A 20997-nucleotide genomic window follows, 5' to 3' on the forward strand; every position below is an offset into this window, starting at 1 on the left:
ATATCAAATGAGCAATTGTTGAGAGACAAACAATAGATATACAATGGATAATCCATGCATATGCCATAGAACTGGAGCTGGAAAATATATCGGAAATTTATTGAGTTAATTTTTCCCCGTTAACTTTACATTGTCAGAATCGTGCAGCATTTTAATTTTTCCATATTTACAGCTTCATATTGCACGACACATGTGTCGAAAAATATTGTCGTGAATTAGGACCTACTTTGATTGTAAACAATGTACGGTTATGCGGCATACGCATCAACTTTTGGTGTATTAGATTTGTTTGTGGATGAACTAAAGCAGCTGCTTCGTCCATCTGAAAGTAGAGATGATAAAGCGAACGATGTGGACGAGTTTCCTGAGTCATAAATGAAACGTTCAAACAAACAAACGAATGATCGTGATATTAGCAATTTCAATAACAAACGTGAGAGACGCAGTATTGAAAATACCATTCTAATCATTTAAATAGTTATTTAGGAGAAATATTCGTAACGTTTTGGAAACGGAAAGGTCCAGACTATGATCACCTCAATGAGTTCTATAAATAGCACAGGAAAGCATATTGAGGCCAAGGGCTATATCTAACAGAGACGTACCATTTTATAAATCAAAATACTAAATTCGAGAAAAAATGGAACTGAAGGTTTTGATAGAAAAGTAAGGCCACAGACCCATGAAGTCAAGACGACGAAGAGTTCTTTTTTCAGCTGGCTGGATGGATTGTCATACACCAGCTGTTTTGAAATTTTCCACGTTAACGTTTAGGTATAATGTTTCGGATTTTGGCTAGCAATAGACGCACGGTCATGACATAGCTGGAATCCCTACAAAAAGCATGCCAGTGACAAGGCATAAACACGTCCTTCATAGTAGGTAAAATGAATGGCAAAAATACACTTACATCATTTTTGCATCTTGAATTTCCTCAGTTAGTTCAGCAAATCCGAATGATAATGAACTATGTCATGGGTTATAAAACCTGATTACGCATCGCGAAATTGTACTGTAATTTCGTCTACATTTCCAACCGCAATTACATTATCCGTACTGCACTCAAAATGAAATGAACGTTATATTCCATACCGTCTTTCAGATAATTTCAATAGAAGGAGGTACTAATTTTCCCACATGATGATTTCAAGTCCTCAAAGACAAAACAGAAACACACATGCTGCTGATTCAAGGTGGGTTACTCCTTGCTAAAAAATTTCAGTGTCCCTCCTTGCTCAATAAATCCAGTCCAAGACAAGCAGAAAAGCTGAACTGAATAGATTGACATAAAAGAATCCATCTATTTCAGACCAACTGGAAACGTTTTTGCAATGCTCATTAATTCACAATATCACACTAAATTTCAATTTTAGTCAGATTATAAAGACAAATTGTTTTGAAACTGATGTCGACCGCGACGAAGTTTAAAGGTCACTGCACAGCTTTATCTGCAAATTTCTATTGTTACTGTGTGTTGATGACTGTATGGTTGTGCATTTTTTGAAATAAAAGCATACATTGAATGACTTTGTTTCTTGTTATTTATTCGTTTTATTATTAATCCTTAAGTAGAAAAGCAAAATGACTATAAAATAAAAAGGTTAATGCATTTGTATGCGAAAATACAACTAGATTTTTTTCTTCGGATTAATACTGCAATCCCAAAGTCGTGAAGTATTACTCAGAAAAAATAAGTTCATATTTTCCCATAGAAATACATTAACACGTCATTATCGATCAATGAATTAAGAAAGATAACTGCGACAATACAAGAATCAGTTTCATTTGCAAAGAACGACACATTAAAATCATAAGAGTTACTTCCCATTATCTGTAAAGCCAGTTCCGACAAGCAAGTACAGTAGAAAATTTAGACTAGTTGTTTTCTTTTGAAACCTATAAAAAAGCAAAACAATACTAAAAACATGAAATGTTGTATTAAACGCTAAGCCTATCAATAATTCTGCTAACACTTGTTAGTTAACAAAATGCAAAATGCATCTTTTCAATATGGAAATAGAAACCAGTGTTTATTATATTGCTCGAAGTAAATTTTGTATCCGTTCCAAATAAAAACGGAATATTCATTAATGTAAACAAACGCAACAGTGCTGCTGCTATTCAAAGATCAGTGTCCTGTGAACATGCCATGTCAACCCTTGATAAGATCTGACACTAGTCACAAAGCAACTATGGCACCAACAATTTTATTTGGAATGTGATGGGGTATTTTCTTTCAATCCTGAATTTGAAAAAAACACCTCCTCCCACCAAAACAAAACAAAACCAAACCCCCAACAAAAGAAAACTGAAAAACCACAGAAAGTATATCGACATACAGGACAGCCAAACAAGTTCAAGCTAATATGAGGCAGGATTTAACTACCATCACAGCATGGCAAGATATAAAAATGGTCAGTGGTTGACCCTTATTGAAGCGTTAAACTAACCTTTACAGAACGAGATTTATCGTGTCTGTGCAGTCTGATATACCTCAGAACGGAGAGGCACAGTAGAAGTCATGGTCGCCGGCACAGAGGGGCAAGGGATGCACTTGCTCCCCACCTCCTGATTTTATCTATCAACATATTCTGGCCTACATCTGTGTAACAGAGAAAATTTTGAGGAAAAATATTACTACACAAAAATCAAAGTCAATCTTATCACGCCCAGCGTGACATGTAAACAGTTAACTCGTAGGAATTGCCATAGGCCCGCAATAAAACTCCAGCCAGCAATGGTTAATCTCTCTTACTGATGCATGATTTAATTTTAATTAGGATCCGCTAGGATAACAGTCCGACTGATAAATTAACTTGTGGTTAAGTGGAGGAAAATGTCAAACTAGAGACAATCCAGAGACAATTTGTGCCATTTCAAATAAGTGTCATAAATTAAGTTTTTCCAGACTAGTTATTAATAAAGGCGGAATAGAGAGAATCACTGTAACTTCGATGGGCATGTCAAATGTTTGGCGGCTTGATAAAGTTAATCCTGACTGGCGATTTTCCGCAAGATCGGAAGTTAATTGGTCTGCATGCATTTGTCTCGAATATTATATGGCTCAAGTATTCTAAGGATTCCATGCATCAAGTCTGATACAAATTGTGCGAATATGTGAATTTATCTTTCGTAAATGATGTGCTAGGAATTGATTTTACTATATCTGGAAATGTTATGCCAAGGAAGTGCTAGTTAACATGTCATGTAGTTAGGACTTTGAGTGAAGTCTATTAATTCATTCGTCGTAAATTCTTTTCAAGCGAGAAATTGGAACATGGTGACCGATATAGTCCAGGTAGTGATTTATAGCGAACAGGTGGGCAGTACTATTTATTAAGATGTCTATTTATGTCATGTTTCCATTTAGGAATGTGGCTATCTGCTAGGGAGGACATTAATGTCAGGGTAATTGGGCTGTTGTGTATCGGCGTTAGGTTGCGAGCTCAGCCATAAAAGCCTTAATCAGTTAATTATGATAAGAATATCTTTTAGCCTTAGTTCTGCTGAATTATGTTAAGACGATATCTAACGTAAAAAGAGCGGAGATTATTGTTCGATCTCAAAAGTAAAAATGCCTGACAAATATTCAGATGTTGTTATTTATTTAAAGAGGAAAAATAGCTCCATATCTATACCACGCAGCGGAAAGAACAGTCAACCAGATTACGATGGTTGAGCCGGCAGGGAGTGGAGAGATACAGAAAAGAGGAAAGAAATACGGTGCCTCAGACATATCACCAACGTTTATTTTGAGAGGACCGGAAGCAGCCAGATTATGCAGGCATGCTGAGCAAAATGAGTTCGATCGTTCACTCGATTCTTTGACGGAATTTGTTTTATTGGCATAACAGAACGAATAATTGTTTTTCGTATAAATTTTGCAATTCTATTTGTTGAGAGAATGTGTATCATTCAAATGTCATGTTCAATTTTATTTTGTCGGCTAATTAAATAGCGCATACATTTTGTAACTCTATTTCTGAGGGCAAGTGAATCATTTAAATGTCATGTTCATTTTCATTTTGTTTATTCAGTTGCTTAAATTGTTATATTTTACATACGGGGGATATTTTTGTTCTATTCTATATTTTTGTTCATACTTCTGTTATTCCGTCAATTAGTTTTGTATTTTATATTATTAATTGCTCGATCCGAGCAATAACACAAGTGTCGATCATCTCCTAGATAACGATAACCAAACAAGGCAGCACATAAGAAGTGGACGGTCCTTACAATCCGTACGACATAATAACTGACCACATGTTTGCCTCCTCCCCCCCCCCCCCCCCCCGAAAAAATTATGCGTGCACGCATGATAGAAATTCCTCTTCTGGTTATCTTTGGAAATCGCTGCCTACTTAATTCTAGTAGCCTATTAAACAAACATTTGCATTTCGCCGAGAGAGAGAGAGAGAGAGAGAGAGAGAGAGAGGGTGTTATCATTAGCCAATATATATGTTCCGAATCACGCTGTCGGAGTATGAAGATTGTGTTTCATTTAATCAGACTGCGTATCTATAGTTAAGTAGGTATCTTTTAGATCCATTTAAGATGCTATAAACGGTAATTTATCGTATATAATTATCTTGACATAATTATGAAACAATGATGTCAATGTCGTCTTGCCGCATGACGCTACAGCACACGGTACTCATTGATCCATCTAATTTAGTGTCCGATTATTCTCAATACTGCAAGAACTTGCAAGTATTGCGTCTCGTATATGCTGCACACAGAATAATTTGATACGTTATATTTTGCGCACTCAGAGTGAAAAGATTCTTTCTTTCTTTCTCTCTGTCTCTTTCAACACACATACAGATGAAAACAAAACAAAATGAAACAAAAGGTCAGTAGTGTCATATATAGTTTCTTTTGTTTACGCTTGTCCTTAAAGGCCACCATCGATCTACTACTAATTTTCAAAACCGATGTTCGATGTATATGTGATGAAAATGTCTTGTCCTTGAGAAGACAAACATGTACTATTTATTTGCATTAGTAGTGTTGTAACATGATTATGAGACAGGCTCAAGTTCCTAGGCCCAAAACTCCTTAAATTTCCTCATGATCTTTTCTGTACTGGGGGCTTTTTTTAATTTTTTTTTTTATACAAACGCATGTAGCCAGCGCGAGCCACAGAGGAAGCATCACTTCTTGTGGAAGCCTGCGCCATGCATGGGTTAGAGGTTGGTAAAACCGTGATAGGTAAGAGCGAACACTTTGACAGTTATTCCCGTTAACGTGTTAGTTTGAGTCCTCAATCATGCCTAAAAAAGTACTAGAATTTGGGGCAAGTCGCGTAATCAGATTTTCGGACCGTGCGGGTCTTTCGCTGAATATTATCGTGAGCGGAAGGGAAGACGCGCCAACCCAAAAATGTTCACTGATAAAATAAACACTTAGTGTTTTGTATTATAATAAGGCCATCCGACTGTGAATCACCTTTAACATAAGGATACATAGAGGGTGCAAGAAATGTACGTATACCTACACAATTAGAGCTTCCACAAGAGCAGCCACGGAAACATTCCTCAAATGAACCACTGCTGGTTGTGAAGCAAACTATAAATCAACTTAAACAATCCGTGCTAGACCATAGAGAAAGGATATCAAGATGTATAACAAAGACAGCTATACTTTCATTATTAGGACTTCCTCCAGATGTGCCGCGTCCAACCGTGAGGCAACGTAGTGAAACATCAGCGCAAATCTATATATATATATATATATATATATATATATATATATATATATATATATATATATATATATAAACATTCCTTCACAATACATACTTGCTAAAAAACTAGACGCGTGGTCGTTGATGATGAAAACCGTCTCCACCGTGTATCACATATACTATTGCTGCTGATGAAGCCGCTAAGCCCGACGAGTTGAAGTTACAGTGTTTAAACTTCACATGCGTCCTCATGATTACAGGACTACCGCGTAATTATCCAAATCGAAAACGAGCCAGGTAAAGACGATGTTTAGTTCCTTTCAAATATGCTTCCGGAAATCGTATCAACATCACAACGGAGGGGAATCTCGGGGTTCAAGGTGGGCATTGTTCACAATGCGGACTTCATTATGCCGCTTCAGTCCACAGAGAGAAACGGGTCACTAGAAAATGATGTCCATAATATCTCATGCCCGTGGTTTCACAGTGGTTCCCGTAAGTCACGGAGGCCACCAATGATAAAATCGATAAAGCTTTTGCAAGTATCATCGAGAAAATAAGCCAAAGCAGGTTCATGATGGACTCGTCTGACGCGGGAAAGTTCAACTTCATATTTCCCCGTACAAGCCTTTTCGTGGATAAAGTCATATTCTAAACCAGTGTATATTCCACAGCAGGCAATAATAAATGTGTAAAATGGCGACAACCAGTGCTTCGAATGTGCGATCGTTTCCACACTGCATCCTATGAGCGATCATTCAGACCAGCGTCGAATGTTAACTCGGGTTTAGTAACTTAGAATTTCCTGTACTAGTTACTTACTGACAAGGGTAAGTTGGTGTGACTGAACCCTGATATTGCCGTTAAAGCGTATGTCTGGAGTCAGGGCCTTCGTCTGACTGGACTATCCGTTGCGACGCGCGAGCGGATTATATTTATTGACCTGCTGTTGCTGGACAATATAGAACATGTGGTACTAATACCCTAGCACAACGGTACCAGCATGTGTGGATCATAAACAATTATACGAATGGTTTTAGGGCATAGCGAACACAAGACTAGGAAGTTTCCGGGTTGATGCCGCATTTATGTATTTATCTTACAACAGTTGCCGCCTACGAATGAACATTTATTTGTTCCACACAGGCAATAAATTGCAGCGACTGCGGCTCTGTTAATACGCGTCACTGTTTTCATGTTGAATTGCACACACTACGAAGGTATGATGATAAGTTATACAATAATTGCCATTCTATATAGCATTTTAAAAAAATATAAGTTTTAAAGAGAACCTATTCATTTCACCGTTATTGATTTCTCTGCGTCGGTAAAGCCTTGGCCTTACAATCATGGTTCCGATGGAACCGGTTTCCAAATCCTGTTTACTGACTAAACCGGATCTGGGAAAACCCAGTTTGCTGCTGAATCTGAATATATGATAGTTAAGGTGGGATCGACTGCACGTGAGTGCGCCATCTGTGGACGATCAGCCGTGTTAGAACTTACTCGGGGATTTCGCGGAACTGATTGCGTCGTCCACCATTAGGTCCTTTTATATAACCGCCGAAGCTCGTGCGATTGGCGACCTTGACTTGGAAAACAATAATCTTATCATCTACGATGATGTTATACTTGACCGGCAAGACAAGCTCTTGAGAATATTTTCCCGTAGCCGGCTAAAAAGCACAGACCTGATATATGTAACCCAACAATACGTACATGTGCCTAAAGTGATCTTTGTTTTTATGTTTCCTGGGGCTGACTATCATGATATTGCAAATATTCATTAGACCTAGTGTGTCGCCGACACTGATGAGCAAGCCCGCGCGTGAAACCGCACAGAAAGTGATAGGAACAGAGACACAGCCTGACCCGATTGTCTCCATAGCCAAACACGTTAAAGATATCAAGAAAGTCATGAGAGAAACCGTGGCTGCCATAAGACTCTTACCAAAGTAAATCCAACAAGATGAAACCATAGTGGCCATCGAGGAGCAAAAAGGCACCGAAGACGATGAAGAGAAAACTGAGTTTTCTAGAAGAACCACCACCCAGGTACAAGTCACAGCTGCCAACAAAATCTATAAAATAAAAAAAAAAAGTTGGCATGAGAGATGACATGTGAAGATCTCTTGTTCGCCATTAATGCGCTCGATGGCAAAAACTTGTAACCTTGTTTTCTGGAGGACTAAATAGCCCGTGAAAAGTGCCAGAGTATACTAAAAAAGTGATATCAAAATCACGACATGTATACCACGTCATAACCGAGATAGCTGCCACAAAATTTCAGGGTATTTGCTTCTGGTTTCCTTATTTTTTTTACACTGTGACTTAAGTACCTGATCAATTGCAAAGAATCTGAGTGCATTAATCTTACAACCAAAGGCTGTCTGTTTGTTTTTTTTGGTGCAAATATTTGAGCGCATGGTTGATTTTGGTTAAAATTCTTTTCAGTCACATATATAGGGTTTTAAAGAGATGTTTGCAGGGCTGTTTTTCGGAGTCAAACGTACAGTCGTATTGACCATGAAGGGAAACGACAACGATGCAACTTGACATATTGACGATGTCGCTGACGATAAAGTTACCAAAATCGACATTGTGATGCTTGTGATAACCCCTTCTGTGATCACAGAAGCGCGTTTCTTGTCGCCTTTTGAGTTAGAGTTTAGAGGCTTATCAACGTTATCGTTTCTTGTGATCATCATAGACTCGATAGAGAACAACGTTCAACAGTTTTCATGGCAAATAACTACCCAACGAATTACCAACGCACCAAGGCACATGTACGTGGTGTAAACCATGGCTCTAGTCGAACAGGCCAGTTATGTGATATTTAATCGGTTACGAGTGTCTTAAGCTTCTCTACGGTTAATCAGTGAATTTTTGCTCTATTTCGAAAACAATCAAATCGCATGTGCATTTCATAATCTATGGTCGTAAATAGGCCGGAATCTAAATATTGGCACAGGTCTGCACATTTCCCAAAATAAATTCAACACACTGTACTTTTCATTTAAATATAATACACGCGTTACTCAGTATCCCCCCCCCCCTTCCCAATTGCAGATGCATCGTTGTGATCCTTTCCTAAAGGCTCTATTGTTGGAGGGCACAGGTGGACGAATGAGGGTCATTGACGCGCCTATAGCAAACTCGTCGTGGTTTTCTCAAAATCTTATTGGGTAATTAAACATGTAATCTTTTAAATAAAATGTCACAACTACGTAAAGGTGTTGTGTTGCGCCTAAGTCAACTCAAAGAGATTTCAGCTGCAATGAAGAAAATATAAACAGTTCGCTTGAAACTTTCCTCTGAAAAATTATCCGGAAACAACCCACTAATGTTGACACCGACGCCGACGTAACAGTCTGAAGAAGCCAAATATCAACGCTGGTTGAAAAGTCAAAAGTTGTCATTGGCTTGGGTCACCGTTATGAAACATCATGACAGAATGTTTCCGTTCCTCGCGGCCATTGCAGTGTGTTAGCTGCTGAAGCTCCTGCGGTTGCAGAAGCAGCTGCGTTAGGGACATCGGAACCGCATCCGACTTGTTTTCCAGTCTCGTGAAAATAGCATTTACAAAACTAAACGTCAGTCTTACAAGAGCGCGAGTCGGGATCATTCCTGTTCATCATAACCAGAACTAAAGGTGGGTGGTGTAGAATGTCAATGCTGATAAAGGACGGGTATATGGTTTTGTCACTAACATTATGCGTATACAAAATGTGACGTAGAATTTGTCAAATATACAGTACCAGTAGCACTAGTCCTTTGTGATGCAATTCAGTTCGATAGGATTAAATGTCTTCGGCGTTTGTGTTTGGTTTGGTGCTTTATGGCACAGTAACAGGAGCAGGTTATTTAGTGCCTAAGCAGTTTTATAGCAAAAGTCACACGGGTCATTTAAGTGCATTTACAGATATAAATTTATAAACTAATTTTAGATTTAAAATTTAATCGTAATATAGTTATAGTAAAGTTTATTCAATCGTGATTTTTGAGTGATCTGCACATTATCATAACAAAATTTCCAGACGAATATTATCGATCGATATGGACTTTTACAATGACAGTTCTGCATTAGACTGGATCAAGAAACCTGAATTTGAATGAACTATTATTAGTGCATGGGAATTGACGTACGATCACGTGTACAAGAAATCGCGCGCATTTAATTCATCTCCAGTATGGATATTCAACTACAAATGGGATTTATGAAAATATAAAAAAATTTCCCCTAACTTTTACATACGACATTTCTTCAAAATGTTAACTTAGCATGATGTAAAATTTAACTAAAATAAATAGGCATTGACAGCCGTGTTTCTACCGTCTTTTAGGTGTATAAAGGAACATATCTGTATGGGAAAAAGAAGTTTTATCTAAGAATTTAAATAAAAGACATGATATAACACACAGAATATATATACGAAGTTACATAATTGCCTCCAATTTATTGGACTTGTGTGCCCCCCCCCCCGTCAATTCTCTGTTTATAAATGACGACATTGTTGCGTCTCTTTACGTTTGTAGTATAACTTCTTCCCAACCGCAGGCGTGTTCGTTCTTACATCATAGCATGGGACAAAAACGATTCAAATGAGATCACCCCCTTTGCTTGACTGTGCCAAAAAATGTCGAAGTAGGTTATCATTTTATTTAAAGTTAATAATTTTTCGAGGAATGTATAAAATAATCATCAATGGAATTTTAATGGACAAGCGAACAGACGCCATTTAAAGGTGCGTGTAAACAAATTCTCCAAAATGACACCCCTAGCTGGAAAAAGTGACTTAGAGTGCGTACATGAACTATTTGAGTTATAGCAAAGTTCCTTTAACCAAGGACACACCTCTGTAGTTGATTCTTACAATAGAAATCAGTACACAGCTGCCAGCGTATGGACATAGAACACAGTTAATTTTACTATATAGTATCTACATTTGTTTCTCAGTACTGAATTTTTCACTGTGTGACAATCAATACAAATCCGATCATAATCTAAAATACCTTCAAAGATGACTTCACGGTGAAGTTCTTGTCAAAGGTTCACCGGCATTTTTTTGAAAGGCTGGACTGTAAACAAACCAGCGTGTAATGGAACAAAGATTTAATTTCCGGATCATCACCAAGACATTATTACTCACTGTACACTGTCGCCAAAACACACACAAAGACAACCACACCATAAGCAAATATTCTAAAGAATAAACAATTGCCTTTAAATTCATACCAAGAATGCCTAAATCTAACTCTTGTATCACCACCAAAAGGAAACAGGAAAAATACTTTAAAAATAGACTGGGATTACATTCGTGGGTACTGAATCGGAACTATTAATTGTGACTTGGTTCCGTATAACAATCTGTCTGCTCTGACAGCACTGGAGCCTTCGCCTTGAACGCGTGCGTGTACGAGACTACGCGTACATAGCACAATTTCCAGCCTGTAACTCATGACGTTTGCTTTCACAAGATGCAAAGCTAACTGGGGGACTCGTGTAGGTTACAAACACAGATGCATGCATGTGCAAAAAAAATAAAATAAAAAATAATCCCTTTTAGGGAAAGGGTTACGGAAAACTAGAACAGATTTAGGGCTTTGGAACCTGAGCCACTCGGCCGGTCGCAAAGCCCGATTACGACCCTGCTGCATAAGATTGCTCTACAGCATTTACTCCCTGGCAGTGCCTACCCAGCTGCAGACAATGCTAATCCAGATCTTCCATCAAAATGATAGCTTGAACAAACAGCATACATCCTGATCTGCAGATTCACCATGCAACAGTAGACCCAGGTCTACGCTGTTTGCAGTTGGGAGAGCATAATACACGAGCCATATGGTAAGATGAAAGTGTATTTAAATGTTGGTGCGGACCAAATATAGAGGTAGCACCAAGGATCTTACCACTTAACTGGTGTGGTGGTGGGGCTGGATAATGTTTTATGTATAAGGCCATCAAAATCATGTCCCAGTTATTAGTATATGTAGTGATAACATACTTATGCTAATGGATCCAAGATGAAGAATGAACGACAACTGCATCAAGATCTTCTGCTCTTTGATCTTCAGAGCTAAAGAAAAACCCTAGCTAAATCATAATCGGTGTATATCTGTTGATTATAGCTAAAACAGAATTATGAAGTACACAGTATGTTCCAATGTAGTAGCAGTTAAACAGAAACCGCTAATATGCATACAATGAGCCCATATAATTTTAACATGAGTGGGGGCTTTTATAACTATGTTCTAGCCTAAACACGGAAAACTCGAGGTCTTGCACCTGAAATCTTTTACTATATGTTATAATCTTAGCATTTGTTTTTAAAAATAAACGAGTCATACCTGTGGTTATAGATGTATCTAGTGCAAACATAATTTGGTATTTAAAAATATATGTGAAAACAAAAGTTTGAGTGATAAATTACTTTTAAATGACCCATCATGAAAATATGTTTGTCTGTTTCTGGAAGGACCAAACCACACCTGAACTTGACATGCATTCATACACCAGGGTAACCTGCCATTATTTAATTCATACTTCTCTTTTCTCTATGGATCTTAATAAACAGAACCAAACTGCGTCGAAAATTTATACCTAAATTTAGAAGGTATTTCATAATAAATGTTTATATTTCTAGGCATTTTTGTCGATTCTTCAACCCAGAAGTGACAGACTGATATGCGTTTGAAATCTCAAGGAGGCAGTGATAGTTGCATGAAAATGTGCATTTCATGTTTGACAAGTGCAGTTGATGTTACACTCCATCTGCATCAATGGATTGCAAAGTTTACAATGCATAAGAAAAGTGCAAAGGCCAATGACTATCACTAGTGATGATACTGTTAACTAAGCTCTCTTTTAAAGAAAACCAGTAATATCTAATACAGTATGTCTATCGACTGTTTTCAGAAGGTTCAAGATATGTGAAATTTATTTATTGACAATATTTGTTGACATAACGGGTCCAAAGCGTTTGTTAAAAAAGTAAGTGTTGCATTTGTGTTTGTGTCCATCTGAATGTACCAGCAAAATGTATGACTTGAAATTTCTGGGCAAATGAATCATAACATAAAAATGCATGATTTACAATAAAATTTCCAATTTTAATATACAAAAATAAATAAAAACAAGTTCATACTGAGAGAACTGTATATATAGGATATGAAATATTCCATAATTATTAAAAAACTGACCTTGTGATTGATCATAAAATGGTACGGACGAAAATTCCATTAACTTCTGTAAAACAATGTATTCATAATTCATGGTGATATCAGTATTTTAATAACTTGTGTACAACACTATTACATGCATGGTGATATCAGTATTTTAATAACTCGTGTATAACACTGTATTACATGTATGGTGATATCAGTATTTTAATAACTCATGTATAACATTGTATTACATGCATGGTGATATCAGTATTTTAATAACTCATGTATAACACCATATTACATGCATGGTGATATCAAATTCCATTAATTCATGTAATATGTTTTATTACATGCATGGTGATACCAAAATTCCATTAAATCATGTATTACATTTTAATACATGCATGGTGATACCAAAATTCCATTATTTTGTGCATTAAATTTTATTACATTCATGGTGATACCAATATTCCATTAACTCATGTATTACATCTTATTACATGCATGGTGATACCAATATTCAAAAGATTAAAAATACTGAATTTTGGCTCAGCTAAACAAATTACTCTTCAATGCCGAACCTCCCCAAACCAGTATCCATATCTGTAGCCATAAAACATATGGCTCCTATTTATTAATTCCAATACAAACAGTCTGAAACAATGAACCTGAATCGTCACATTCAACGACCCCCACCCCCCACTTACTTTAGCAAGATTTATAACTCTGAAATCAATGGCTTCATAAAAGCTGGGGAAAAATGCAAAAAGATTTAAGAACCTGGCAACAGTTAAATCACTGTTGACAAAAATCTCCATTGATTCATTAGTTTCTTGGTAATTATTTATCAAAGTTAAGCGTGTTGACATCTAACAATTTATGATGAGTCATGTGAAATATCATACTGAAATATGTGAAAACCTTTACTGACAGTAAAAATTTTAATTTTGTTTTAGAGAGACCAAATTCCTTCTTTCTAAATTTGTATTCAAATTTACACTTGAATAATGGAAGATACTGCATGGTCTAGGACTGCAACCATGAAGCATTTAAGAAGATAGTAATTATGTTAAAAGTAATTATATATTAAATGTAATTTTGTTAAAGTATCAAAGTAAACACAAACTATGTATATAATCACAACCAGTATCAACATAAATTAATAAGATAAAACAGTCGGAATGACAAAATAAAAACCATTCATTGCTAAAGAAATATTTACATAAACAGGCTAACATTAAAAGAATTCGAATGTAATTACAAACCGACTTGTGTCATGCAGTCTTACTGGTATTCTGTAAAAAACTGACAGGTTAAATTCATTACATTACAGGTTTAGTCACAATACATGAGTATTCAAAATAATAGTTGCAAGTTTTAATGTCACGCCAGCACAATGTTAACTAATATGGTTTCAATTAAAAGAAAAGTTCTGACTTAACAGCTCCAGACATTATTAGTTAAATAAAGGTTCATATTTAAATTTTATACAATTTGTTCTTGATATACTGTATGTGAATCAACAATACACTGCTAATTTCAATAATGTATGATGTAAAAATATTAGCTTTTGAATGAGATGTTAAAAATTAAAATGTTTAATGTCAAATTTTTTAATTAAGTAAGGTATACAAGTTTATTGGGACTGAAATTCTGTTCATTTATCCATAGCTTGTTAAAAAATACACAACTGAAAAAAGTGCTCAAAGAAAACTTTTAGCTTTTTATGCAAAGGACCCTTTGCCTTTTTTTTTTAAAGCTTTTCTGTATGAGAAATCAGGAAATGTATGTTAATGACATGAATGTCTATTGATACCATGTATGGGGTCCTGAGTGGCTGAGTGGTTTAAGGATATAAGGTGCTCACAGTTAGAGATCATTCAAACATATCACCAAGGTCCATGTGAGTTTGAGTTTCAGCTCAACCACTGTAGGTATGTGAGAACACCTGCCAGGTGCTTGGGTCAGTGGCTTTTCCTGAGGTCTTCCCAGTTTGTCCCTTCACCAAATATACTGGCTACCCTATCACATACGGATAATGGCTTTACAGCCCACAAAATCAACAAGCGTCCCTGATGCTCTACTTTTAACTGTCACGTGTCGAAACCATCTTTGATACTCTTCAGTGATAACAAACCTTTCAAATTAACTGCCATGGTATTGGATATCAGTTTGGCACCATTTTAATTTAGGACAAAGTGGATATCATTAGAAGTCATCTGGTGAAAACTACCATGTCATAATGGTCATCCATGTAGGGGGAGTAGTGACAACGAGATTGTGAAGACTGTCAACATGACATCCTTATCAAATGTACAACTGGCACCATTTTAATTTAGGACCAAACTAGGTAGCCTGTTGGTGAAAACCTTTAACTCCCTTTCATTATAGCCATCCCTTTGGAAAGAAGTAGAGATTTTAAAACTGACTATGTTAAGGAGGAGTAGCAATAAGAGGGTTTTCAAGATGGTTGCTGTAATGGCCATATTTTGAATCAGATGGGCACCATTTTGATTAAAAAAACCAACTTTTGATTAAAAAACCAACTGGACATCATAAGAAGTCTTCTGGTAAAATTCCATGTCAATTTGATTTTCTCTCTAAGTAGAATTGTGGTATAACTTTTAAGATTGCTTCCTCAGTGGCTATATTGCATTTTAGATTGGCACCATTTTCATTTAGAATCAACAAGTTATCATAAGAAATCTTCAGTAAAAACTCCACACTGATATGACCTTCCATCCTGGAGGACTAGTGGTAAGATTTTCAAAATGGCTGCCATGGTGGCCATATTGGATGTTTGAACAGCATTGATTTCATTTAGACCTTAAGATGAATGTGTGTGTTATGTTTCAATTCACTCTTCAAGGAGTAGTGATAACAGATTTGTATTAATGGACGATGGACAATAGACCATCCTGTAAGCTTTTCTGGTCTATGACAAAATAGAGCTAAAAATTAAACCTTGATACCAGTGTTCTTAACAGCAGGTAATTTGTTGTTAGCAGAGTCTGGTTCCTTGATGAAAAGACATTGGGTTTGGGGTTATCACAGAATTTAAAGATGCGACTCAGTTTTAAGTCCACTGCAGGACAAAATGTCTGGTTAATTGGATCAGTAATTAATCTAAGCCAAATGAGACTTCCGTATGGCTTAGAGTAAATTAAGACCATCCAAGAATATCTCAAACCTTCTTTAAACATTTGTAACTAGAAATCCCAAGAGTTCTATGGATATTTGTGATGTAAGCTATCTCAGGATTTCCCAAAAAGATTTCTTAGGCCAAAATTTCCTGACTTGTTTATAGAGAAAAATAATAAGATACCACAGGATTTTTCAAGACATTTTGAGAAATCTCGATAGCCTCCAGGATGCACATCTTAGGACTTCTTCCAAGATGCCTGAAGACACAGATAAACAAGATATCCAAAGAATTTTCAAGATGGCGTATACACATAAAATATTTCAAAATCTTATTTGAATCCAGTCCTGAGATATCCTTTAATAATATTAGTACATCTAAATTTTTTTACAATATTTCATTGCAAGGGTTCAAGTTCTAAAGCTTTGGTCATCTCACTTTTAGTCAGTCTTTGCGAAGTTTTCAAGAAAAGTTGTCAACATACTGATATTTAACTATTACCATGAACAAGTGTCCCCTTAGGATATATTTGCCAAGGGCAACTTTTGATTTAGCAGATCAATATTAGGAACGTACAGAAATCACCACAGCTGTTGTTACTTGATCATTACTAGCTGACTGGTTCTGATGCCTTTTATTACACTGGTCTCTGCAGAAAGGGTCAGGAACCAAATAATTTTAAACTAGTAACCAGTCATCTAACAGAAAAAACAATGGTAATGTCATGTATATTGGATTTTCTTGTGATAAAACAATGCATCTGTAACAAATCAGAATTTTTTCCAGGCAAATATTGTCACCATAACTATTATTTAAGGTATGAAGAGATTAATTTTCTGGGATGAAATGATAAAACATTTTAGAAAACTCTAGAAAGACTAATTCATAGTGCAATGACCAACATATTAGTAAAGATGAACAAATGGGTCTTGAACAAAGGTTCTGTTATTCAGTGAAATCAAAATTAATTTTTTAACTCAGAAAATGAATGTGAATACTACAGTTGTATGTCAATGTGAATACTACAGTTGTTTGTCAATGTGAATACTACAGTTGTCTGTCAATGTGAATACTACAGTTGTCTGTCAATGTGAATACTACAGTTGTTTGTCAATGTGAATACTACAGTTGTCTGTCAATGTGAATACTACAGTTGTCTGTCAATGTGAATACTACAGTTGTCTGTCAATGTGAATACTACAGTTGTTTGTCAATGTGAATACTACAGTTGTTTGTCAATGTGAATACTACAGTTACATCATTTATCTTCATGAATCTAACCTCACTTTGCAACTTCTGAATAATCTATTCCTGCACTACTCAAAAGATTTTAGGATGTAACCATGACAAATATTTACAGTCTGTTGGATTTAAAAGCACTCCAATTGATGATAGAATACTTGTCAAGTAGATCTGATTTGCAAAACATATGTATACAAAGTTAAAGAAAAACTAAATTTAAAATATATTGACACCAATTTAAAAAAAAAATGGATCAATAAATACATAACACAGAGCTCAAAATATGAATAAATAATTAAAATGAGAAACATAAGTCTATTTAGACAATGTGTTTCAGTTTCAGGAATGGTGCTTGTGGAAGGTTGAACGTAACAACCTAGTAGAAATTGCATGTCATGATAATTCTTATACCGTCTTACTCAACATGTCATGGTTACTTCAGATATAAAAGCATCCTTGAATAAGGAACTAAAATTATTCAAACCTGAAACACAAAATGCTGGATATTTGCCTCCATCTATCAAAAAATTATGTCCATAGTTATTTCTGTAGATTTTAGTTACCTTAAAGACATGTTCCAAAAAGACTAAATTTTAAAAAGCAAAGTTTGAAAAGCCTTGTAGTTAAGAATGAGGACAAATACTGCTTGATGCCATTATCACGAAATATCCAGCTGCCCATTAAATAATGAATCTTATCAGTTTTAAGAGTTTTTAAGCAATAGATTTGAGCCACCAAATCACACGGTGAACCTACTACAATAATGAGGAATGATTTTGAAAATGAAGATAATTTTTAACACAGACAAGGAAACTTGATTATTACATGATGATGGTGGGGGGGTCACAAAGTGCAACTGTTCTGAGTAACGTATCTTGCAATATTAAGGTAAACGACACATGACACTATGCTAATACAATGCAAAATGGAGATATACTTATCTCACATAAAATGTTTCCTTTCCTGTAACGGAAATGAATGACATCTCATCAAGGTATACTTCAAAAGATTGTCGTACTATGAAAGATGAATCCTTGGGCTGAAAATTCTTTTAGTGATGCACTGTACTGTGTGTTTTGACTATCAGAATACAAGAAGTCCACAGCACAGTAACATTATCCACACACCTTATTAATTCCAATCCCCCAAAATAAAAATTTCCAAATTCTGGTAAATTTCAATATGTTGCTCCTGAAGCTGCCCACATAATTCCCAACTTTCATCCAAAAGTGTGATGATAACAAGAATCACTTTGTATTCCAGTGGTCAAAAAGAATTGTCCATCTGGTATATAATCAGTCATCCTGTGCAATGTTCTTTGTTTCAGTGGTCAATATGAACTGTCCATCTTGATTATGATCAATCATCCTATGCAATGTCCTTTGTGTCAGTGGTCTAGATAAATTACCCATCTTGTATATAATCAGTCATCCCACACAATGTTCTCCAGAGTTGCAGTGGTTCAGAAGTTAGCACGTGCACTTGCAAAATTGGGTGCTATCATACAATTAAATCAGCCTGTGTTTGGCTACCATGTTGTCCTTGGGCAAGGCATTTTTGCACTATTGCCCCAACCCTTGATAACCTACTTGTGTTTTGGTGCAATCAAAACACCAAACCATAACCATTCTCAAGTTTGGATATGATGAGACTTTGGCACTTCACTAGCTATATAAATAACTGACATGATAAAAAGTTTCCAACATTTCCAAGACAAGGCTTCCAACATTTCCAAGACAAGACTTCCAACATAAGGATAGACTGTAGTTTGTATCACAGAGTGTGTTGTCAATAATAAATCAATCTGATAACAGAATTTCTTTCAATTAGCTCCTGAAACACCATTGCAGAATATCTCAAATGTCTCCTTCTAGAGTATTTGTGACTGTAGGACCTAATAAGAAAGTTCAATAAAATAAAACAAGTGGAATTTTTTGCAAGGTGTACAAATAAATACTTCTATCTCTCTCTATATACATATATATATATATATATATATATATATATATATATATATATATATATATATATATATATATATATATATATATATATATATATATATATATATATATGTATATGGACGGTTTGTTCCAAAGGATTTCCAATACTTTGTCCAGTGTCATCTAAATAGGCTTCTTCAAATTCCTTTTCTAAATGAGGTTACATATTGGATGACACAAATCAAAATAGATTTTGATTTGTGAACCAAACCTAATGTGCTAAAGGCATAAACCAAAGATGATAAGATATTTAATGCAATCAAACTATATTGGCCTTCAAAGAAATGTTGTCATTATTGTCATGGATCTCTACATTGTCCTCATCATCCAGCTTTATTTCAAGATTTTCTTCTTGTTCTCCACTGCCATCCTCCTCTTCTACAAGCCCTACAGCAGGTATATCTCCATTCATTTGCTGTTGCTTTGTCTGCATAACGAGACTCGAAATGTTACCAAGTGACACTTTAATATCCTTGAAAGCATTTAGGAGAAATATTCCCAGAACTATCGTACAAAATCCACATATGTTTCCAAGAATCTTTTCAAATGTCATACTCCCCCATTCCTGGAAAAGGATCAGAGATGCCGTTATCACAGTTGTAGTGAAGAAAACATAGTATATAGGTGTCACTACTGCTGTATTGAAAGCGTCCAATGCACGATTAAAGTAATTCAACTCTGTCAGAATACATACGATGACCAGAACTAGCAAGACCCATGTTAACCAGTTGGTAAATTCATTTTTTCCACCGATGGTCTCCTTTACTGCTACACCAAGGCCTTTACAGCCACTTACGGTAAAGGAGCCAATTAATGAACAGATGACAAGGTACACAAGCAGATGTTTGTTTCCATACTTGGGCGCTACAAATATCATCATGGAGATGGCAACACCAATTGCTAGGATGGCCCACACAATGTAAACTGAAAGGAGAAGCAAAATTACAAATATTAATACAAATAATACTACCATGCAGGTTAGAGAATTTTTAATTCATATTCTATGGAGAATCGAACCCAGGTCTGTGGGTAAACAGCACCCTTTGCCTTGCCTGCACATACGAGAACACATTACCTCATTACTAAGCACACATCACCAAAAAATAATGTTACTCAATCGGTGTTATATGCACTCGTGTCTAGCAGACACACTCTCATGACAACCTAGTAATTAATTCTTAAGTATCTACACAGTCATTGCGGATTCCTATGAAAGAAATCAAGGCATACAGAATTAATTATAGAGAATTATAAATATACACCAGAAAGAATGGAAAGTGCTTTCCCTGGATTCCTATAGAAGAATGCTTGATAATAGTAGGCAGAATTCTTATTTAAATACAAATAATACTATCATACAGGTTAGAGAATTTTGGCTGGATCAATGTATATCTTAATATGATTCTAACATTAACATAGCTTCATTGCAAATATAAAGTTGTACAACTTGCTGTGACCGCCTATAGAAAACCACTTTCCAATTAAAACGTCTTCTCCTGACGATCCATACAAATAAAACCACTTCTGCATTAAAAGTCTTCTTACTGTGACCACCCAAAGAAATAAAAATATTCTCGAATTAAAACATCTTCATACGGCCAGCCATAGAAATAAAACCATTTTAATTAAAATATATTTCTGTAACCAACCGCAGAAGCAAAACCATTTTCCAATTAAAACATCTTCCTATGACCATCTATAGAAATAAAACCACTCTCCAATTAAAACTTATTCCTGTGACTACCCACAGAAATAAAACA

General features: G+C 35.8%; 1 protein-coding gene across 1 annotated transcript in view; it reads right to left on the minus strand.

Moving 5' to 3' along the window:
- Positions 1-12775: 12775 nt before the first annotated feature.
- Positions 12776-20997, minus strand: part of LOC149798174 (magnesium transporter NIPA2-like) — a 47553-nt gene continuing 39331 nt past the window's right edge. The window contains exon 6 of the mRNA XM_089963282.1: positions 12776-20161. Within this exon, the coding sequence (XP_089819408.1) occupies positions 19497-20161 (665 nt within the window). The 3' untranslated portion in view covers positions 12776-19496. The remainder of the gene's footprint in view (positions 20162-20997) is intronic.

The sequence above is a fragment of the Sinohyriopsis cumingii genome, chromosome 6 (genome assembly GCF_028554795.1).
Source record: "Sinohyriopsis cumingii isolate HCF-2022 chromosome 6, ASM2855479v2, whole genome shotgun sequence".
Taxonomy (NCBI): Eukaryota; Metazoa; Mollusca; class Bivalvia; order Unionida; family Unionidae; genus Sinohyriopsis; species Sinohyriopsis cumingii.